At 42.8% G+C, this 24,083-nt stretch overlaps 1 protein-coding gene across 1 annotated transcript in view; it reads left to right on the top strand.

The window, feature by feature from the left end:
- Nsf (N-ethylmaleimide sensitive factor, vesicle fusing ATPase) overlaps positions 1-24,083 on the top strand; it is a 132,603-nt gene that overhangs the window by 28,928 nt on the left and 79,592 nt on the right. Inside the window, exons 5-8 of the mRNA XM_005369388.2 lie at positions 7,615-7,781; positions 11,947-12,054; positions 12,836-12,911; positions 15,405-15,560. Of these exons, the coding sequence (XP_005369445.1) occupies positions 7,615-7,781; positions 11,947-12,054; positions 12,836-12,911; positions 15,405-15,560 (507 nt within the window). The remainder of the gene's footprint in view (positions 1-7,614; positions 7,782-11,946; positions 12,055-12,835; positions 12,912-15,404; positions 15,561-24,083) is intronic.

Genomic DNA, 24,083 nt, shown 5'->3' with positions numbered 1-24,083 from the left:
AAAAAAAAAAAAAAAAAAAGAATCACTTTAATTAGTATTATATTTTTAAAAAGTTTATCACCTTCTGCTTTGTTCCTGTGTGGAACTTTCAGAAGGCTAACTCTTTGGGACTGGCCATGGTGCTGACCTCCTGGGCACTGTCCGTGGTGCTGACCAAGCCTTGGATCATGCAGCAGCTTGGTTTTTGCTATTTAGGAACATGGCTTTAAATTAAAATGAGCTTAATATATACAGTTTATTGATGGTATTTTAATATACACATTATTATTTCTCAAGTTGAAGATACTACACATGCATGTGAATGTCCGCACATGCATACATATTATTATACTGCTTTGGAGTCTTTAATGCCCAGCATGGTATCACAGTATACAAATCCTTATACAATATATTTTTCATTCAGTATTTTAGAGACTATATATCTTTATTAAAGTATATCAAGTTTTTATTCTAATAAAATTCTATATAGTGTTTCACTTACCTGTCTTATGAGTACTGTAGAGACAAGTATTTGGTGTGATTGGGGCTAGAAGCTAGTTCAATTTTCTTGAAGCTTTGGTCTGTGGACTAGAGTACTGTATGTCTTTTGTGTGTAAATGTCAGTCATGATTTCTATATGGGTTTCTTTGAAAGAGAACTTGGACCTTTTGAAACGTGGGAGAACATGTTAAATACGTTAAAATGTTGTTATTTTGTTTATTTGTTTATATATTTATGTATGTGGATGTTTTATTTGCATGCATGTTTGTATGCCATGTGTGGGACTGGTACTTGTAAAGGCCAGAAGAGGGCACAGACCCCCGGAAACTGGAGTTACAGATGGTTGTGAGCCACCGCATGGATGCTAGGAACTGAACCTGGGTCCTCTGGAAGAGCAATAAGTGCTCTTAGCTTCTGAGCTATTACTCCAGTTCCTGTGTTGGATTTTGTATGGATTTCATCCATAAAATTTTCTAATTTTCTTGTTCTTGCCTAGGTGATATTTTTCTTTTTAAAGAGCAAACTAAAAGTGTTTCCCACTATTTTTATAATGTCAATTATAGTGTTAATCCCATCAATCACAGTTTAAAACTAAATTTGAAATAAACTTAATTGAATACTGGCCAGGTAGATGGACTCTGGCCATGTTTATACCCCGATTCCCAGGAAATGGCCCAGAATCAAGTATGGCAGGGGCTTAAGAAGGAAAACCCATAATTTATTACATTTTCCATCAGGCCCTGTCATGGACAAACATATAAACTGACACTATACCCTGCCTACATACCTCCCGCACACATGGGATCAAGCATATCCTGTGTAGATGGACTAAGCAAACTTGTTTGGGGGGTATGAAAACATATGACTTGTTATCGCCCATAAACAATAGCCTCTAGCGTTTCAGGAACTATCTGTCATAGTTCAGACAGAGGCATTTTTATCTCATAGATCTCTAAGGCATAGTAATTAAAACTTAAACTCTAACTTTGGCTCCAGCATTCTTCCCTTCAGTTGTATCCTGAGACAAATCCTTGACTCTGTGATGAGTACCTGTTTACATTGGGATCTAATAAACATCAGCTTGATGGTACTCAAGACAGAAATTACCATTTAGTTAAGGCATCAGTGATGCAAGAGCCAGTGCAATTAGCAGAAGGAGAAGAGCCAAAGGTTCTGTGATGGCTGTCATCAGAGTTACTTCTATCTAGAAGGAACCTGGATTGAGAATGGGGCCCAGTTATTTTCTTCATCTCTGGTCCCTTTTTTTTATGATTTTTTTGAGTACAGCCAGAGTCTTTCTAATGATCTCTGAGTAGTTTATATAAAAACAACAATTTTATCTTATAGCTATATAATAACCTCTCTGTTTTACATAGATCAGGTTGAGTGCCCTACTATGGGACTATTTCAGCTAATGAATCTACCTGTTGATAGGTCTGGATCTCTTTGGTTTTAACAGGTACCTTTCTTGGTATGCCAGTAGGCACTATATGTAGCTGTTTTGTCCTGTATGCCAGGGAGTTTCCTTTTGATCTAACATTCCAGCCTGCTGGGGGATAAGGGGTGATGTTCTCTCTTCTGTAACTACTTCCTGCTGGAACTAGGATGTTGTTGTCAGGGTCCAGGAAGGCTAGAATGCTAGTCAAAAAGCAAAGAGTTCAGGCATAAGCATCTGACTCGCTGGCCCAGCTGAAAAGACAGGGAGCATTCACACAGGCTGAACTGGTCCACATCAGCTTTCAGCAAGTAGAGGGCTTGCAGTCATTTGGGGCATGTTGTAGTCAGGAGCTGATGCTTGGATTGTCTGTCAGTCAAGTGTAAATCTGCTGAAACAGATATAGACTAGGGACAAAATTAAAATTTAGGAACTTAAAGGAAAATCTTACATTTGAACTTTCAGGCCCATAGTCCTAGTAATTGGGGAATGGGAGAAGTTCTAGAATCAGGAGAGAAAATAGAGAGATGGGAAAAAGTAGGCTATACTAATCTGGAGTCCTATTTCTTATTTGACCTGTGAGAAGTAGATCCAAGTCTTATGACTTCCTCGATTCTCTGAAGCTTACATAAATACTTTTAGTTTACAAAAAGACACGAAAGTTTTAGATATATTAGCATTACCAATCTGTACTGACATGCACATTGTAGAAAAAGCAGGTAATAGGTATCTGTAAAACAGCTGGAGTAATCTCATAACTTTGAGTCCTAGTTATAATAGCTGTAGATTTAGGCTAAAAAGCATGAACATTTTCCCCTTTGTCCAGAGAGCTATGTATAGATTGGACAGAGATATCTTTGGCTGGATGAGAAGCACCTTTAAGTCTATACTTAGAAGACAACCAAAGGAAATTTTAAATCTTGAGCTTGTGACCGAACAGTAAGTAGTCATTGCTCTACCAGCTTATCAGAACTCCATTGATCAATGGTAAAACTCTGGACTTTTGAAATCTTAGTGTAAACACAGCATAGAAGTGGAAAGAAATATGAAATATTTCCCATTTTCACATACCTTAAATCATTTACTTATACCTGTACAACTTGCCCTTCTACACTTTAAATCACTTTCTGAGACCCTTAAAACTTATTTAAGTTTATACATTCTCAGACCTTCATATACCTTGGACCTCAGTACTTTCATGGGCTTTAGCATTTTCTCTTTCCATTAATCATCTATCAGAGACATAAGCAGTTATTACTGAGAACAGTCATTGTAAATCATGTTCCTTTAGTGGAAAGTTACATCAGAAACTTGTATATCTTTTAATATGAAGTCTATTAGCAAGGCAAACCTGTCTACCTTTTCTCTACAGGAGATTTCTAGATTTTCTAATATTTCTAGAAAAAGCAAGGCTTTATCTTTATATATGATATAAGCTAACAAGGTGGCTGTAGCCTTGGGGAAGAACCTGGTTGCCTGCTGCTGCTGAGCTGACAAAGCTATAGTTAGCCTTGCCATCAATGCAATCAGAGACCTGAGAAGGATAAATTATAGCATCAAGTATAATCCAAATGTTCTATGTATCATTAAAATAAGAGAGACTAGTTCTTTACTGAGACAGCCATCCCAGGCTCCTGTGGTCTCCATGGCACTGGGAGCAGAGGCATCAAGACAGCATCAGTCTTGAGTTACCAGGTCCAGAAAGTGAGAGACTTTCCTGGGGAACTGACCTTACTTTGTGTAGGCAAAGTGGGGCAGTTGGTTCTTCAGTGTCCTGCTTGTCCTCAGTTTGGGCCAGGTCCTGGTGGCAGGGACTGCACTGGGGAAGTCTTTCCCACGTTTAATGTTACCACAATCCCGGTGGAGACATCGTGACAGCCCTACCCCATCATCTTCTCTGGAGACTTCAAGGTCACTCCTAGGATCTGGGAGTCTCTGTCTGTCATAGTAACCTTTTTCTATTTTAAATGCCATATTCATCAGATCTCGGACAAGTTTGAGTACCATTGTCTATTAAGTATATCTGAGCTAAACAAACCTAGGTTTGAAAACATATCTAACATGGCTACAAGTTCTGTTATTATAGATGACTAACTTCTCACCTGTGTTTCTTAATTGTACCTTACATTTTTAAATGACCTGCATAAATACAATATCTTAAACAAGAGTAGAAACATAGATGCAGTATAAGAAAAATAACCATAAATTTGTATCAATTTATAAAAGTCTATACCAATGTGAAATATTTGAGACTAGTAGTTTTTTTAGTTTAAAAATAAATTCAGTAATCTACCCTTTTATTCTATCATTTTTATTTTTAAAGTAGATTCAGTAATCTACCCCTTCCTAATATCTTCCCCCATTTTGGAAAAAGATCCCTGAATCTAACCTTCTTTGCTTAGTTACTCCTTGACCATGACCAATAATAACTTGCAACCAGCCCCCCTAAACAATGTCAAACATCCACCGAATGACCAGAAACCATTTATTCCACTTCTTGGGAGTGTGGGATTCTGCTCTCTAGACTGCTTCCTATTGTCTGAGGGCGATGACATCCCTAGGGTGCCCTTAGACAACTGGGATAATGGTCAAGTCCTAGGAGAGCTAGCTGTATTTTTTTCTTGTTTTGTCTCTGTGTGGTGGGAAAGTAGTGCCTATCTGAAGTCCTGGCTAGAATAGTCTGTGAGGCTGGACCATCTCAGCTAGCAGCTTTGAAGTTGTTCTGGATGTAAGTTTTTAAGGAAACTGTAACTGAGGCATTCTGAGGCTGGATCACCAGGGCTACTTTCCTTATCTTTATTCATGTCCAGTCCTTTTGTTCTGAAAACACACAAACTTTTAAAGGTAACATACATATTTGTTTTAACACAAGTATGAAGTGTACCATGTGCACAAGTCAGCTAAAGATGATTTGTTTTATGTTTGAGCAGGTAAAATACATTTGTCAACTTTATACGTCTGTTTGGACTGCATAACCAAACTGTTACGAGGACTCTTGAGACCATGAAGATTTATCATGTCTCATCCAGTCTCAGAGCTGTCACCATGCAGATCAGCATGCATGTCACCTGTCCTGTAGTCTCATTTCTGTCTCAGCTCCTGCTTGCAACAGAAAACCTACGGACACACCAGAAAACACAGACAGAACTTTTTAACAAAACAGGGAGACATAGCTCTCATGAAAAACAGACAGAACTTTCCAACAAGACAACCAATGCAATGAAACTTACGGATGCATCAGAAAACGCAGAGACAAAACTTTCCAACTGCCGGGTGGTGGTGGCACACGCCTTTAATCCCAGCACTCGGGAGGCAGAGACAGGTGGATCTCTGTGAGTTCGAGGCCAGCCTGGTCTACAAGAGCTAGTTCCAGGACTGGAGAGATGGCTCAGAGGCTAAGAGCACTGGCTGCTCTTCCAGAGATCCAGAGTTCAATTCCCAGCAACCACATGGTGGTTCACAGCCATCTATAATGAGATCTGGTGCCCTCTTCTGGCCTACAGGCATACATGCAGACAGAACACTGTATACATAATAAATAAATCTTAAAAACAAAAAAAACCTTTCCAACCAAACAAGCATATACAACTTTCTTGAGAAATAGACGGACAACACTTTCCAACAAGACAAACGAAACTTTCCTTGGGAAACAAAACTTTCCAGCCATAACTCACCATATGACTCACCAGGAGGCCTCCATAGATGCTTGCTTTGCTTCTCAGCATGGAAGTGGACTCCGATAGTCCACTAATTGAAGGCAACCTTGGAGCATTGGACTGTCCCTCCTGAAGCAGCCCCTCAACCCTGGAGTCCAGAGTGAAGGTCCAGTTTTAGAATTTGGGTAGATGGTCAGAATCTCACTGGGGCCTCCAGAAAATGTTAATCCCACCAGTCAAGAATAAGACACAGTTTATAGCCAAATTTGAAGCAATATTTAATAAATATTGTCCAGGTAGATGGGCTTTGACTAGGTCCATACCCAGGTTCCTGGGAAATGGCCCAGAACCAAGTATGGCAGGGGCTTCAGAAGGAAAACATACAATTCATTGCATTTCCCATCAGGTCCAATCATGGACAAGCAAATACCCTGACATTATACCTGTCTACGTACCTCCTGTCCACATGTGACCAAGCACATCCTGTGCAGATGGGCCAAACAAACTTGTTTAGGGGAGTGAAAACATGTGGCTTGTTATTTTCCATAAAAAATAGCCTATAGCATTTCAGGAACTCTGTCCTTGGGCAAGGGGCTTGCAGAGCAGAGGCATTTTTGTTTCATGGTCTCTATGGCATGGTCATTAAAACTTAAAATGTAACTTTGGCTCTCACAGTAGAATGTCAAAATTTCATATTCTAACTGTTTAATTATATTGTATAGTTACTCTACCAAGCATAAATTCCACAAACAGATTGGAGAATGAGTGTGGCTAACCCATGTTACACATGTGCACAGTTCCAGGGCCTAGAGACCTGCAGACTCAGGGCATTAGGCCAGGCATGGGCAGGTATATTGTAGAGGGGTGGAGCCAAGTCAACTCAGAGGCAACTGACTGAATGCAGTTCCTATGTGTTCTTGGGGGCTTTCAGGGAACACGAGAAAGAAGTACACATGCCTTAGCGTCACTGAAGAGCAGGGTTGGGCTCTTACTGGGCATGAACAAGTTGACCTGTTGGGGAAAGTCAAATGCAAAAGTTTCTCTGGACTTTCCTGGGTAGCAACCAATATCAGATGCTATAGTGTAAGAACTTTTGCTTTAAAAGTTTGTTTAGAAACTGGCACATATAGATATGCACAAGCTGATTTAAAAATCAGCCTTTTTTTCCTCTGAAAATGCTTCTTTACAATTATGTATCATTGAGATACATAATTTTAAGTCCCAGTTCTACTTACATGTACAATATGATATATAAATTTTGTGTTCTACAGCTAAGCATTTGGGGCTGAATAGTTACTATATAATATAAAATTATATGTAGTGCTTTAATATTTAAGTTCATGACATTATAGCCTAAAAGCCATCTTAAAACTCTCCCCAGGCATAAGCAGGACTTTTCTTACTCAGAGCTTTCTGTGTGTTTGTCTTGTGGATTGTAGGCATATGGCTACAGCTCCTGGATCCGGTGGGTGTTCCGTAAACACACTTGCAGAGTGACAGAGGAGTGTAACTTACCCCTTACCTCACAGGAAATAACCCCTGGGAAACATCATTTCTTAAAACCGCTACCCCCCTCCCCATTTTTTTTTCTCCCGCTGCCTCTTACTTTCTTAGGGCAAGGAATTTTCCCACCTCTCTCATGGTAGCACGTTCTTAGATCAAACAAAAATCATCTTTGGTAACCACATGCTGCGCCAACTCCACGGGAGCCACCCATCTCGTCGCTTTGTCCTCTGTTAAATGAGGAGGAGGGGGTGCAGGAACTGTGAAGAGAGATGTGATTTTTTTTTCTTTGTCATGGAGGGATGAGGGGTCAAAGGTGAGGGAGAGTATCGTTTAATATTTTCTTCTTAACTCAGGTGAGTAAGGCAATCTCTGGCTATTGATTTTTAGGTCTGTGCAAGCGTGTTCCTCCAGTGAAGCCGACGTAAAGCTCCCTTTTGGTCAAGTACCTCTCTATTCCCTCATGTGAACTCTTTGTAACTAGAAACCCAAGTTTCTGGTGTTCCCGTGGTTCTTAGAGAATGCTCCTTTTTCTCCTAGTCGCCTTGTACTCGTTTGACAAAGCCAAGCAGTGCATTGGCACGATGACCATCGAGATTGACTTTCTGCAGAAGAAGAACATCGACTCCAACCCCTATGACACCGACAAGATGGCAGCAGAATTCATCCAGCAGTTCAACAATCAGGCCTTCTCAGTGGGACAGCAGGTAGACACTTTACAGGCATCTGAACGCTCGCTGATGGCCAGAATTCTGCTTTGGGAGAACTAAGAGGAACTTAGCTTTCAAAGGAAAAGTCCCATGCAAACTGAGGAGTGAGTTTACTGAACCAATAGGAGTCTGTTTATAGGAAAGACTTCATGCCAGGTGGTGGTGGCACACGCTTTCAACCCCAGCACTCGGGAGGCAGAGGCAGGCGGATTTCAGTAGGTTCGAGGCCAGCCTCTCTACAGAGTGAGTTCCAGGACAGCTAGGACTGTTACACAGAGAAACCCTGTCTTGAAAAACAAAAACAAAAACAGAAAGAGAGAGAAACCTTTACTCAGCTTTAGGGAGCCAGAGAAGTGGCCCAGCAGTTCGGAGCACTGGCTTCTTTTCTGCAGGAATCCAAGTTTAGTTCCCAGCACCCATTTCAGACAATCCAGATCCTCTGCTGTCTTCTGGTGTCCAAGGGTACCTGCGTATGGCACACATGCATATACACGTAAACTGAAAAAAAAACTTTTAGGTTTTAGATTGTGTTAAGATATCATATATAGGCACAACAGTTTTTCTTCCTGCAAATTTGAGAACACAGTAGAGATATTTTTCTCTTCTTGCTGTGGAACCTGAGATTTGTTTCTGGGTATCCTCGTGTGTCACTAGCATGTTTCTGTAGAAGAGCAGGGGCTGGGGAGATCGCTCAGCCAGTACAGGGCCTGCTAAGCAAGGCTGAAGACCAGAGTTTGACCCTTAGCATCCAGGCAACAAGCTGGGAGTGGTGGGATAACCAGTTCCTAACCCCACCCCCAGGGAGGCAGAGACAGAGCATCCCTGGAGGCCCCTGCCAGCTGCCTAGCCAGATCAGTGAGCTCCAGGTTCAGTGAGAGACCCTGGCTCGAAAATTAGGTGGAAAAAGCAAGATGGAGGGCTGGAGAGATGGCTCAAGTGGTTAAGAGCATTGCCTGCTCTTCCAAAGGTCATGAGTTCAATTCCCAGCAACCACATGGTGGCTCACAACCATCTGTAATGAGGGCTGGTGCCCTCTTCTGGCCTGCAGATATACACACAGACAGAATATTGTATACATAATAAATAAATAAATATTTAAAAAAAAGAAAGCAAGATGGAGAGCCATGCTTGGAGTTGATCTCTGGCCTCCACACATGCGTGCATGCATGCCTGCACACACATGGACCTGCACACACATGGACCTGCACACACATAGTAGGTCGGAGACTGGACTCCCCGAGATTTTTAAGAAAGCTTTGTACGTATATTAACAAATTCATCATAGAGACCCCGCAGCTTAGTCCCTCACTGAGAACACCAGTGTTCCTTTTTTATGCTTCAGTTAACAGCAGATGATTAATCTAGAAAAATATTCCATTAACCATAAGTGTGCTTGGTTGGAGAATGCTTCACGTGCACGAAGCCCTGGGTTCTATCACTAGCCCTAGCACTACCTAAAGCCAGACATGATGGGTTAGGTCTGTAATCCCAGCACTTGGACAGTAGAGGCAGGAGGATCAGGAGATCAAGGTCATTGTCAGTTACTTAGCAAATTTGAGACCAGCCAGGGTTCCACAAGACCCTGTCTCAAAAAAATAAAAAGAACATGAATTCATATATTGTTTATGCAGGTAAATAATTGTAGCCCTTTTGCCCTTACTGTTAGTCTTATTTGTGATTTTGTGTTTTGAAAACAGGGTTCTTGGGGGCTGGAGAGATGGCTCAGAGGTTAAGAGCATTGCCTGCTTTTCCAAAGGTCCTGAGTTCAATTCCCAGCAACCACATGGTGGCTCACAACCATCTGTAATGAGGTCTGGTGCCCTCTTCTGGCCTGCAGGCATACACACAGACAGAATATTGTATACATAATAATAAATATTTAAAAAAAAGAAAAAGAAAACAGGGTTCTTCTTATGTAGCCCAGGCTGACCCTAAACCCAACCCAACAGCTTTACCCACGCAGATGCTGAGCTAGCAGGCATGAAGCACCACACCTGCCTTCATGTCTGTCTGTTATTCTGCCGCTCTTTCTTACCCTGCAGCTTCGCAGCAACGGTCCTCACATCTTGCTGGGAGACCCATGCAGACAAGTCCTTTTCAGAGGACCTACAAAGTCGAAATAACTTCTGTAACACACTGTGGTTGTTTGCCATCTTTCTATTCCTTTGCTGCATGGGTTTGGTGCAGTTCTGCAGCCATCAGTGTGTGTTAGCCCAGTGCCCTGACTGCCGGAGCAGACGGAAGCATCCAGCTGTCTCCAGTAAGCCAGACAGGAAAGGGATTTGCAAAAGTGGGACAGCACCACTTTTTGCCCTTGCAGGTTTTTTGTTTTAGAAAGTGATTTTATTTTAAATGGATACATTAGTTTTTTTCTTCTAATCTCTAGTATGATAAATCTCGGCAGACACATTTCATATAAACATAAGCTCTTTGGGTCCTCGAAAGGAAATAGCGGATCCTGTGAGCAAAGCGCCTGGGATGGCTGTTTGTCAGTACCGCCATGGCTACTGATGTACCTAGACTGCCCTGAGGTCTCTGTCTCAGGAGACAGCTGAGGGAGGGGGGGCAGAAGGCAAGAGCTAGTGGGGTGAATGCAGTGTTACTTTTATTTCATTTTTTCCCTGATAAATATGGAAGGATAGCGGTTTAAAATATTCATATATTATGGTATCAAACTGATGTACAGGAATAATACAATGTATTTTTAATGAAAACATTATAATTACTGGGCATAGTGTCACACACCTTTAATTCCAGCACTCAGGAGACAGAGGCAAGAGGAGCTCTGAGTTCAAAGCCAGCCTGGTCTACAGAGAGTTACAAAACAGCCAGAGCTACATTGTGAGACCCTGTCTCAAAAAAGAAAAAAGAAAAGAAAAGAAAGAAAGAAAATGCAAATAAACAAACCAAAAACCCCCAAAGAAGAAAACATTAGAATTAGAATGAACCGTAGATTTTCTTGTCTGACTTCCTCCCAAAGGAGAAATTTTAGATTCAGAGAAGATGAATTCTATGCCCGTAGATGCACAGCCAGGGGCATAGGAAAGGGTGAAATAAATAATTAACAGCACAAAGTATGTCCCAGTCACTATTTTTGGCATGGCAGATCAGCAGGGAATGAAGTAGACACAGTTCCTGCTACTGTAGAACTTTCTAGTTGAAACAGGCGAAAGCAATGCTCGCTGCCGCGCTCAAGCCACTGCAGTTGTAGGTGGAATAGAAGGCTCCTGGATGCTACCTAGCTCTCTGCTTGTTGACTACTGCCCATTGCTGTGCACTTTTTGTTTGTTTTGTTTTGTTTTTGGATGTGCTGTGTTTATTCTGGATTCCTAGATATTTTGAATATAATTGTATTCTGATTGTGAGTTTTAACCTTTGATTTTAGCTTTGTTATCTTAAGATACCATCCTAAGAAATTATGTGATGTTTATAATAATTTAAAACCCAAACACATGTAGATGTCAATACACCATGAAGGAAAATAGTTGAGAAAGCAGAAAGGAAAAAAAAAACCCATCTGACCCCACCCACGTCACTGTCCCTTGCAGTAGTTGTGATGACAGAGGCACCTCAGCACGCAGGAGAGGCCTGGCCTCTAGCAGGTACCTACAAGTATTGGTAAATGAGTGAGTGAGCTTTCAAAGCTGCCCACACTTGCATGGCAAGCGTTTTGTAGTAGTTATAGGAAAGGCTAACTTATTTGGCACTATTATTTACTGGGCCTTAGCCCTGGTGCTTAACCTGTTTCTAGATTGATGCTGGCTTGGTTGTTGTTATTGTTGTTTTGAGACAGGGTTTCTCTGTGTAGCCCTGGCTGTCCTGGAACTAGCTCTTGTAGACCAGGCTGACCTCGAACTCACAGAGATCGACCTGCCTCTTCCTCCCAAGTGCTGGGATTAGAGGCGTGCGCCTTCATTGCCCGGCTGGATCTCAGCTTTCTTACTAGTAGTTTCCCGAGTGTTTGAGTGCTGACTATGTCACCTCCTATCAAACTAATGTACATGACCCTATCATTTGGGACATGAGTGCTGTGACCGAGGAGCAGAAACTGAGAGGGGCATTCAAAAGAAAACTGGTTTTTTGCCTTTGGAAAACTTTGGTGTTGTGGCAAGAAGCCCATCGTGGCATGAGATAATTTTCCTCCCATTACTTCTCTTCACAGCTTGTCTTTAGCTTCAATGATAAGCTTTTTGGGTTACTGGTGAAGGACATTGAAGCCATGGACCCTAGCATCCTGAAGGGGGAGCCTGCGTCAGGCAAAAGGCAGAAGGTAAGCTTTATTCCTAGTCTTTTCTAGGCTCTTTCTGATGGGACTTGAGCAGCCTGGTGGGTTCCGGGCATTCTCCTGTGCACAAGCTTGTCATAGTGTGCATTCTTCCTCCGAGCTACTAGCCCAGTGGCTCTCAACCTTCCTAATGCTGCTCCTTGAGCATAGTTCCTTATGTTGCGGTGACCCCAACTATAGCATTATTTTGTTACTACTTTATAACTGTCATTTTGCTGTCGTTATGAATCATAATATCTGGTATGCAACCCCCATGTTGAGAACCACTGTGCTAAGGCCTCGCTGTTGGGTATAGCTACACTGCTACTGAAATAGAAAGTAAAGCATACCTAACTGTAGATCCACTTGTAATTTGCAGTTTTTTAAAAAGATTTATTTATTTATATGAATGCTCTGTCTGTACGTACACCTTAATGCCTGTAAAGGCATCAGATCCCATTATAGATGGTTGTGGGCCACCGTATGGGTGCTGGGAACTGGACTCAGGACCTCTGGACGATCAGCCAGTGTTCTTAACCACTGAGCCTTCTCTCTAGCTCCCATCATTTGTACTTTTAATCTTAGTTGAATGCAGATATTTATTATAATCAAGGAGAACATAACTGTAACGGTGCAGACATTGCCATGTAGGAGTTGTGGAAAGTAGCCTTGAGAAAGCAAATGTAACTCAGATGACTGGCTTTGCACGGAAAGACTTCCTTTCCTCCACGTGCCTAACCTTGCTTTGAGATTTCTATAGCCCACTAATTATCATCTCTCTGTGCAGATTGAAGTAGGACTGGTTGTTGGAAACAGTCAAGTTGCATTTGAAAAAGCAGAAAATTCATCGCTCAATCTTATTGGTAAGTCACAGTTTTAGGGAACTGCAAATGAAGCTGAGATGTCTCTGCTATTACATGTGACTCGTGGGAAAGAGGAGGGACCCCTCCCTGAAGGCTTATCCCAGAGTCGGGCATCTGCTGTCAGATAAGCTGGTGCAAGGTCCAAAGCCTTCGCCTGGAGCGCTTGGGCCACCGAACAGAATGTGAAATGCACAGGCATATTTAATTTCCTTTTCTCATAGCCATATCAAAAGTGATTTTAAAAAATGAAACTTTTTAGTTTTGAAATTCTGAGATAATTTTAGGCTCACAAAGATTTGTAAAAGTAGCTCAGAGAATCCCTGTAGTCTTTCCCCGGTTTCTCCTGCTATCAGCTGACAAGTTCACATGGATGGGTTGCTGCCCCCCAGAGTGCTGTCTTTCTGGGATTTCACCAGGTTTTCCCTTACGGGGCCTCTCTCTGTTACAGGGTCTCATTTGGGGTCTTCCCGCACGCCATAGAGTTGTTCTGTGAGAGTCTTCCCTCCTCTGACACCTTCTCAGAGTTAGCTTTTGTGACCTTCAGCACTGCCAGTGCATCGGCTAATTGCTGTGTTCCATGAAACACCATCCCTGTTCCTAGTGACCGAGATGAGTGCGTGCTTAAACTCCTCCCAGTGGATTCGGCTCTTGTTTACTGGCCTTACTTTGATATGCTAAAATGATGCAGTTTAATCTCCAAGAATAGCAACTCATTTAAATAATGATGTGCTGACTCGAATTTATGGCTGACATAATTACGTTTGTGTCTGTCCCAGTAGAACAGTGAAGTGTCTCATTGGCTGCACAGTTGTGTCCAAAGTTACTTAACTTCGTTTAAATGTGGGTTGTTGTTGCTGGTTTTTTTTAATCAGTAATTTACCAGTCTCTATTGCTGTTTCTCTTTTACGTTTTGTGTGTGTGTGTGGTCTATAGGGGTCAGAGGATGGCATCAGATCCTCTGGAACTGGAGTTGCAGGTGGTTATGAGCGGTTCAGCATGAGTGCTGGGAACCGAGCTCAGGTCCCTGCTAGGGCAGTGTATGGTCTTAACTGCTGAGCCCTCACGCTGGCCCAGACATGCACTGGACTTGTAAACCTCCTGTTCTGAGTGCTCGGCATGCCAGGACTGAAGGCATATGCCACCATGCCTCTATGGGAAAACACTCACTGAAATGCAACTCGCATTCTAAATTTGACTTTATTCTTATATTATTTTATAATTTACCTTATGTGATTATGTGTGGGTATATGTGTTTGAGCACATGTGTCATGGTACATGTATGGAGGCCAGAGGACACTTTCAAGAGCTAGTTCTTTCCTTCCACCGTGTGAGTCATGGGGCTCAAGCACAGGTTGTCTGGCCACAAGCTCCTTAATTCCCCAATCCCCATCAGTAACCCTTAATTTGATTTTTTTCACTTACCTTGTTTCAAGGCTCTCAAATATAAAGGATCTTAATACCCACATATATACCATTTTTATGAAGGAGTTACTGTAATTTCCAATTACTGGATATTTATGATGTGATTTACTTGTATTTTCTGTTTGTATGATTTTTGTTAAAATGTCTTATCTCAAGGCAATTCTGTAACTTTTGGACTGTGTAGGTGTTTTCAAGTAACTTATGAGATGTGATTTTGTTGGAAAATGAAATTGCAGTAATTTGGCATGCAGTAGGTTTGACCACAAGAGGGCAGTAGAGTATAAGTAAAATATCTTTGATCCCCTTCTAAAGGCTAAAGGAAATCTTAAATCTGTAAAACTCCAACCAGAAAATTATTATCTACAATTTTTTTAGTGTGATATTTTCTTCCTCAACTTTATAAAATCTATGCTACCCCCTTTGTTTGCAGTGTGCTAGGTAGGGTACCTTGTTCTTTATGTCTGGAATAGGTGTGGTTCTCTTGAGCTACTTTAGGTGGCGCTCTCACATTTAAATGAAACAATTTTTATCTTTAGGAGAGAATTTGTAAGTGTAGCTTTCGCAGTCATTAAAGCCTTCAGAATGTTTTTAGATTTTTGTGTTACATGTGAAAAGACGTCAAACTCATTCCACACGTGTTAGGCTGTTTGACTGTTGTAGGTAAATACATACGTCTTCTGTACACTTAGCAGCAACTGTGAGGAGCGCTCGCCCTCAGCGGCTTTCCTGAAGCTAGTGGAATTTACATCAGATGTGTGTGCCTTTCATCAGCTAAGTTCATTCGGTTGGATTAAAGGTTACTGAGATGGAGTTCCGTGACTGGTTCACAGACAGACCAGACTAGCGTGAGTTTAGTTGGTTTTGCAGGTTTGTTACTGACCATGAATGGAGGGCAGACAAAATAGGTAAGTCAGCCTTACCCTTCTCTCTAGAGAGATCAGCCATGTGTGGGCCGTCCACTTAACGTAACAGCCGTGTGTCGGTTTACTGAGGAGGTGGGGGGGGGGGGCATCTACCCTTTTTATACTGAACCCTGTGTTTGTTTCACAAATTTGTGTTTGTTTGACACAGGCAAAGCTAAAACCAAGGAAAATCGCCAGTCCATCATCAATCCTGACTGGAACTTTGAGAAAATGGGGATCGGCGGTCTGGATAAGGAGTTTTCTGATATTTTCCGGCGAGCATTTGCTTCTCGGGTATTCCCTCCAGAGATCGTGGAGCAGATGGGTGAGTTTCTGACCCAAGGCTGGTGTTACTCAGGAAGCACACAGCTAACAAGGTGTGCTTCTCAGTAGTTCTGAGTTGAGTTCTCAAATCCACACAAGTGTTTCTAATTTTAACTTCTTAAAAAACAAAACAAAACTTAAGTTTCATGAAAAGCTCTCAAAAATATTTACTCTCCTGGGGAAAATAATAGAAATAATGCTTACAGTTGCTCCCTTACGGTGTTTTATGTGGGTATTTTAGAAATGGTGCCTCATTCTGAAGCCCCACTGTGGGTCAGGCTTACCTGTCAACCTGTCACTATCCGTCCTTGTGGACCTGCGAGGATGTTGGCTGCTACTTCGCGCTACAATGCCTTACGGGCCCCATCAGCACTTCCTCGCGTCTAGTAAATGGATACTTGGCAAGGTTTTTAATTAGATAAGTCTGCTCCCCAGAGACAAATGCAGGAGACACATGGGAGTTTCCGTGCCGCATGTGAAGAAATCTGCACTGTCCTCATTTGTCACGTTTCTCCTGAAGCTTTATTTAATTTATCCCTGTGAAGCGATTCGCTTTGCCTAGTGGAAATACTGTCAGGACTGTTTTCATATCTGTATCGTTGGCTGGACTGGAATGTGAGCAGCGGAGTATCTGAGAAAGGAATTCATAATAGCTTCTTGCAGAGCGAGTGTGAAAACAGAATCCAAAGAGCTGGAGGAATAGAAGCGTCCTGCCCCTCTCCCCCACTCTTTCTCTGTAAATTGCTACTGGGAGATAATAGTATATTCATCACAGTGGACGAGAGCTGCTCCCAGGCCCTGAGCTCTGGGCTGCGTTAGCCAGCCCAGCCGGCCGGCCGCGTTTCTGCCTGGTTGCTTACTCTGGTAAATTACAGGCATAGCACACACCTGTTCGCTGGGTAAAGGTCGAGTTTAAAGTTGGATTAAGTCAAAATGACAGAGACCCTCATCACCTGAGTTTTATACATCTTGAAACGACAGTGACATTCTTCTTATCTGGAAAATACAAAGGCCAAACCCATTTAAAAAAAATGCAGTAATTCGGAAAGTTAGAAGAAATGTGGCCATTCACTGTCTCTTAAAGTACATTTTGAGGACTAATAAATCCTTAAAGTGTTTTGATCAAGACATAGAAATTTATTTAAATATATTTTAGGTAAAAACGGAGTTTATGGGATGGTTCTAAATGTTGCATGTTGTTCTTGTGACTGTTTTTACTGGGAGGGCTGGGAGAGGGTAAGGATTCCGTGTCTTTGCTGTTTGTGAGGTCCAGCCAACAAGTAGGGAAACAGCTCCTCATGGAGGGAGCTGTACCCTGCGTGTGTTACTGTAAACGGCTCCCCAGTACCGAGGAGCCGGCTCAGGCGCTGGCGTCCTGTGTGTACCCTGCTCACGGGCGGGCGCTGCGGCTGAGCTGCAGTTAGTGCATCGAGGAGCAAACCCAGCAGCTGGTTTGTGATTCTGCCACCTCTCAGTTGAAGTTCAATCGAGCAGGTTGTTACCCTTGAATCAGATCTGTGTCTGATGTGCTTCAGGCGATGTTTGTGAGCACTTGTGCTGATTTGGATCTGAGTGCTGCTCTCCAGAGCCTTGTTTATGGCTTTGTTTTTCCACTACACTTAAACCATTTGAAGACATAACAATAATAATAATAATAATAATAATAAGTTTTATCATTTTGAAAGCACACCGCCATGACTTTCTTTTATCAAGAAGCACATATTACCAGTTTAGTTTAAATTGCAGCCTGCTGTAAAGCAACCTTGGCTTTGAACTGATTTAAAAACAAAACAACAAACAAAAAAAAGCAAAAAATTTTGCTGTTTTCTTTATTTTAAAGGAAAAGCCTGCGCATCTGTTTTAAGAAGGAAGCTCTACTGTTCAGGGTTGATGTCAGAGAAACAGTTATCTTCTGGGGAGACACCGTTCATTGAGGTGTTCATTTCCTTTAAATGTTAGGGGAATTTAATAAAGAATTTCATTGCCCTCCAAGAAGAATTTGGTGACCACTTGGCTACCACTTGGCTTGGTAAAAAGTGAAAATTGCTACATAGGAATCATATATGCCCTTGATCTCTCACAAAAGGCTGAAACAATCAAACCAAATATAAATAAAATTGCATGTGTTCCTTATGGATATTCTGTGTTTTCCTCACTCTCCTAAGTAGAAATAAAATGGGTTGATTTTTTTTTCATACTCTAGTTCACTAAATGGATTCAATAATGTATTTCATGGTTTTAATAGGCAGTGTATGATCAGTTAAATAATTAAAATGAGAAAATACTTAGGAAATAATAATTTATGTAGATTATTAGGTGTTTGTAAGCAGAAAACTTTATTTTAGACTTAGCAAATTGTCTTTCCTGTAAAGTCTGGAGTTACACTTACTTTGAAATATGAATGTCAATTGGATTTTTTGCATATGTGCATATATATGTATTAAGATTTCTAAGTTAAAAATTGAGATGTCAGTAGTTTTCTTTGGCCATTGTGTTTATGAGACTGATGGTCATGTCTTTAGGTTGTTTATGTCTTTCATGTGGTTGTAAAATATCATGTTTCCTTTTAAAAACTGAAAATGGGAATTAGAAATATACAGAAAATTGTGAAGGGATCTGAGATGACGAAGGGCTTCAGCCAGAGACACAGGTGAGGTAAAGCCAGAGAGCGAGTGAGCAGCGCACATGAGAACAGCCCAGCATCCTTGACTCCAGCCTAGCGTCTCTGTCTTCAGGGACCTCCAAATACCGGGCATCTGCCTTCCTGCTTTTTAAAATGTTTGTTATAGAATTAAAACTAAGGAAATACTTAAAGAGAAAACAAGCCACATAAAGCTCTAGAGACTGAGGGATGAGGGTTGTGTGGGAATAGAAAGGGACTCTCTTATGGCCAGCATCAGCTGGGACTCTGTTATTGTGTCTAATCAGTCTATCCCGTTTCCTTTTTCTTCTTCTTCTTTTTTGTCTTGTCTGTGACAATTAGGCTAACTCAAACCCAAGCGGCGTAGGTCATTCTTAGAAATGATGAAAACTAGCCTGTATTTGACACCCTTTGAACATCAGAAAGTTAGCTTGTCTCCCAGCCCCATGATAACAGATGCTTAGTCAGCAGCTCCCTTCAGTCCGGGCTCCACAGGGCAACAGGGCCGCCATCCATGTGCACAGCAGTGCGAGCAGCGGAAGCTAGCCTTGGAAGGTAAGGTGCGTGAGCTCAGTGGTTAATGGCTGCCCTTGAGCGTTCCCGGGTGTCCTGTTCAGACACTTACCGCACTTGCACTTGCTCCTTGTGTGCAGTTTTGTGGAGAATACTCAGGGTAACTGAGTGACGAGTCACCTCACTTCTCCTTGTTGCACAGGGAGTTTCTACAAAGAAACTTCATTTTTCAGCATCCCTGGCAATAGCCTCGAAGCTGTAAATGTTAGTGCCAAAGAACAAATCCTTTTTAAGAGCACGGGAATGAAGGCTGCCAGGCCGCTCAGCGGCTCACAGCATTTTGGGAGAAGGTTCTCATCCCCGTGGGCAGGTGCTGTGTCTGGAGAGCTGGGGGAGGCTGTAGGGACCCAGAGTCACAGATTGACTGCGTTTCAAGGACAGGTAGCACTGGGCATCCAGGCCACCATGCCGGGGTGAAAACCCCTTCCTAAGGACTTCTCACCCACTCTTTGAAACTGACAAGGGGTTCTTTCTGTCTCCCTTTCCCTGACCCTCCCTGGCTAAGCCTGTTTCCAACCTCCATGTTTAAGATTTCTTTTAAAATTAAAGAGGAAAGCAACTCTTCCCTGGTTTAAGCGAGCAGTTCCTCCGAATGAGAGAAGATAAGGAGCCTTTCGATCACACCCAGACATCGTGCACATGCTAAGAACAGCGCAAATAAAACAGGGAGAGAGGGCAAGGGGTTCTGTGCATGCCGTATTTGGGAGAAAGGGAGTTCTTGCTAAGATTAACATAAACACTGACACTCTGAAAATGCCCTACTCATGAGGAGAGATCGCAATTTAAATGGGGGTTAAGACATCTCTGCTAACTCGGGCTCTGTAAAGAGAGTCCCGAGGCTAAAGAGCTTATCTGAAATCTGAAAAGGGGGGGGGGGGGGAGAAGAAGGTTTTTGACATTCGTCTTTTTTCCTTGTATTAGTCATAACTTGCTTTTCAGCTATATTTTAGGTTTCGAATGCCAGCCTGACATCTGTTCAGGTCTGCCTGTAATTTATTGGCAGAGGGAGAGCAAGCAGTTGCTCGCCATTGGGAGTCGCAAGCTTCTCTTCCTGCCTTCGCGCCTGGTCTGAGGAATGCAATGATTTACTAATTCTCACTTCAGCTCAGAGGCCTTAGAAAGGTTTATTTTGTTTTGCTGTTTCTTTCTAATGAAGAAAATAGTTATGGTCATGTAACTCTCAGAGTCTCTAAAGGGGATTTAAGAGGCAGAGGGTATGCACTTGAAACAAAACAAAACCCCTAGGGTAAGGTAGCCTTTTGCACATAGAAATCCTTTCTACCTTGGGTTGATTTCCCCATGCTTGCTTTCTCTACCCCCTCCTTCCCACTTTTCTTTCTTCCTTCCCTTTCTTTTACAGCCCAGGCTCTCCTGGAAATTACTATGTATTCCTGGCTGGCCTCACACTTTTGACCTGCCTGCCTCAGACCCCTGACTGCTGGAATGAGAGACCACAACACCTAAGCCCCCCCCGATTTTTGACTTTTAAGTTACATTTATATTTGAATAGGAATAGTATAGTTGCATCTGTATCTCAAAGTCAGACTATACTTAGATTCATCTGGCATTTTAAAGTCTATAAACAGGCTTTTGAAAATGAAGCTTTCACATAGCAGTGCAGTTGATGGAGTACACGGTGGGTCAGAGTTCCTGTTAGGGCCGGGTAGTGTAGAGGCTGATAACTGGATTATTACAGAGTTGGACTCTGATCTCTGGGGATGTAGCTCAGTGGTAGAAGGGCCAGCATGTACCAGGTCCTACGATCAATCCCCAATAGCAGCAAACAGCCAAACAAACCAGCAACCAAACAACAGCAACAAAACCCAAAAGCAAAAAACGGAAGTTGAAGTCTAAAATGTTGACGTGAGTGTCCACCAGTAATGAAAATATCACATGAGCTGTGCACAGCACTGTAAACTACAAGTGAACCCAGATGAACCAGTTTGCTCCAGATGACATACTATGTTAATAAAAATATATAAACCAAACAACTGTAGTATGAAGATCCCAAAGGACACACTGAATAGAAAGAAAATGTTCACCTCTAAGAGAAGAGGGAGAGGACCAAATGGAGACCATGTTTTTTTTTCTTCCTATTTCCCTTGTGTATTTTATTGGGAGTTTGTATATCTAATGTACAGTTTGAAAAATAAGCAAACAAATACAGCTAGCACAGGCTATCTTGGCATAGCCTTCAACGCAGAGCTTTGGTCTATCCTTGACTTTCAAGCACATAGGGTTCCGGTCTGGGTTCCCTGGACCCTGGTGGCAGCATGACAGAGGGCAGACAGAAACACCTGTCCTGCTCTACTGAGTGAGACAGGGTTTCTTGCTGGGTAATAACTTCCTGCCAACTGCTCCTCCCAGTAATTCCCTCCTAGTGATGAATGTGAAGTCCTTTGTCCTCCCTCTAAACGGGCAAGCATTCAGGTCAAGGCCTTTCGGTGGGCAGCTGAAGGAGCGTGAGGGGAGAGTGGGAGAAGGGCGGCCTGGGAAAACAGAATTTCTCAAGAGCTGTGCCCCAATTTTCCTCAGTGTTCAAAGTCTCTGAATATTGAAGCGACTCCCAGTTCAATAACGCCTCTTCTGTCTTATGCACGTTTGGATTGTTGATGACAGCTAGTACTTGTGACTTGGGACACACCGTTCTAAATACTTTGCTTGTATTTTTTATATTAACTGATTTAATTCTCACAACAACCTTATGGGGCATGTACTGCATCGTTCCCATTTTATGGAGAAAGAAATTGAGGCTCAGAGAAGTAAAGTTGTTTGTAGTAATAGGAGCGGCGGGGCTGCGTCCCCAGCACCCCACTGCCCGCAAGGCTAGCTTTACCCGAAATAATTACACGGAAACTGTATTCATTTAAACACTGCTTGGCCCTTTAGCTCTAGCCCTTACTGGCAAATTTTGATATCCCAATCAACCCATCTCTAATAATCTGTGAGCACCGGTCTTACCAGGAAGATTCTAGCCTACGTCCATCCTGGGTCGGAGCTTCATCGCATGTGCCTCAGAGAGCAGAGCTCTCGCCTCTGCCCGCAAGAGTGGAGCATCGTGTCTTTCTGAGGTGTCTGCCCCCGAGAGGAGAGCTGTCGAGTCTGACCTCACTTCCTCTTCCTCCCAGCATTCTGTTCTGTTTACTCCTCCCACCTATGTTTTAACCTATCAGGGCAAGCAGCTTCTTTATTTAATTAACCAATGACCTTCCTCCATCAGTTTTTCATCCAAGACCCACAGTAAAAGGTAAGGGCAGATTTGAACCCAGCATGGCCTCAGCGTTCATGCCGGTGACCCCATGTTGCTCTTCTTTCATGAAAGCCCACCACGTGAGATCATATCGTGGGCTTCTTGAGCCCAATTTGGAGGAACCTTGGCCACATCTATTTCAGCAATGGCATCATTAATCTGTTGGACCAGACAGTCATGCAGTACAGAAGCTAGCTGCCCTGTGCATTGTACGCTGCTCTTTAGTAATCTGATATGTTCAGATTGTCATGAACTGGACACACAAAGAGCCAGCAATAGCACTGCAATGCTTAATTTAAAATGTGTGTTTTTAGCACGAGGTGTAGCATAATGCAGGAAGTGATTACTGTGCTGTGAGGAGACATCTTAAGTAAGCTGTCAAGCTAGACACAAAACATCATCAATGTCAAATGACCACTTAAAGTTAAGCAGCAGAACCTAATAGATGGTGTCAAAGCCACCACGTGATTAAGTACCAACTAAATAGTGGAGACAGAGTGAGTCATCCAGGAACTAAGGAAATTCACTAAAGGCTTCATGGAGGAGCAAGAAGTCGAGTGAGGAGTCAGGTGGTGGTGGCGCATGCCTTTAATCCCAACACTTGGGAGGCAGAGGCAGGCGGATCTCTGTGAGTTCGAGGCCAGCCTGGTCATTCTTACTGTCCTGTAATTGTTTGCATTATACTCCTAAGACAAGGTTTCCTGACCTTTGCCCTGTGCGTACTTCTTGCTGGGTAATTCTCTGCTGTGAGGAGCCTGTCCTGTGTATCACACATCATAGGATGTTTAGCAGCTTCTGTCCTCTCCAGGAGTCTTTCCTGCTGTCCACCTGCGTCAGTTAAACGATGTCTCACCTGGCTGGCAGAATCATCCTGTACATGCCGAAAGGCTTCGGAGGAAAGAGCCACCCTGTCATCTGCCCTTGCACTGGTGGTACAGCCCAGCGGCCGTTGTTGGACCGGGAACCACTGTTGCCAGTCTGCGATAAGATGATATTGAGAGGCTGAGAGTAAGCAGTTAGAAATGCTTATGGCGATTTGGCATTACCAGGGTGTTTTAAATTATATTTCATAAAAATACTATAATAGATTGAAAGTTTAAAGAGAAACAAACAAGTAGTCCAAAGGTATTTAGATAGTTTGAAAAACATGGACATAGATAGGTAAAGTTATTCGATAGACATAATTGACAAATGATTGTAATGAGGATCATCAGAGACTTCAGCAGTGGAGCAGTGCTAGGAAAGTTAGAACCCTAGTGCGACCGTTGCGGTTATCCTGTGTGAGGGACCTCTGGGAGGAAGCGGAGGACGGGATGGCCCGGGAGACAGCGGTGCTGGTTGTCTAGTTGTGCTAACCGAACCTTGGCTAGCGCGGCACTAAGGGATGAGAACGATGGTGAAAGTCAGGCTGACAGAACTTGGTGATTAGGCATTACGGATGACAGGCTTGAAAATGACAGTCAGGCCGGGTGAGAAGATACAGAAAATAAGGAAATCCCAAGGTTCTGCTTGTCGGGCAGTGGGAAGATGCTACGGCACATCTTCTCAACACTGAAAGGACCAGGAAGCAGAACTGGAGAAAGGCAGAATTCTGACAGTTAAATCTGGCCAGCATCTGTCAGTCAGTCTGCATGTACTTAGGAAACACCCACTGGCACTGTGTATTTACTTGGCCTTTACTTGGCTTCCCTCCAAGGTTTTCTTATCTCTCTGCCTCCCCTTTCCCATCCCGATTGTGTCCCTTAAGATGTGTATGTAGCGGGGGTCCTCAGGAGTCTGCCTTAGATCTCTTCGCTTTATTTGTGTTTTCCCTCAGATGGCTCGTGTCCACTTCCATAGTGTTAACCAATACCTTCGTGCTATAACTCCTAAGCATGTGGTTTTTCTCTGTCTCAGTCTAGAGCTCAGGGTTTTCACAGACATAACCCACTCCTTGTTTCCCCATCGTGCAGTCAGTTCTAAATCAAACCCATCCGCCTGCAGCCTTCCTCCCCAGGCGTACCTCCACTTTCCAGTTGTCTGTTCCCGGAAGTGTGATAGCCCAAAGCTGGGACCTACTC

Source organism: Microtus ochrogaster, unplaced genomic scaffold (assembly GCF_000317375.1).
Source record: "Microtus ochrogaster isolate Prairie Vole_2 unplaced genomic scaffold, MicOch1.0 UNK48, whole genome shotgun sequence".
Classification (NCBI taxonomy): domain Eukaryota; kingdom Metazoa; phylum Chordata; class Mammalia; order Rodentia; family Cricetidae; genus Microtus; species Microtus ochrogaster.
Note: the sequence above shows the minus strand (reverse complement) of the source record. Positions and strands in the feature narration are given on the sequence as shown.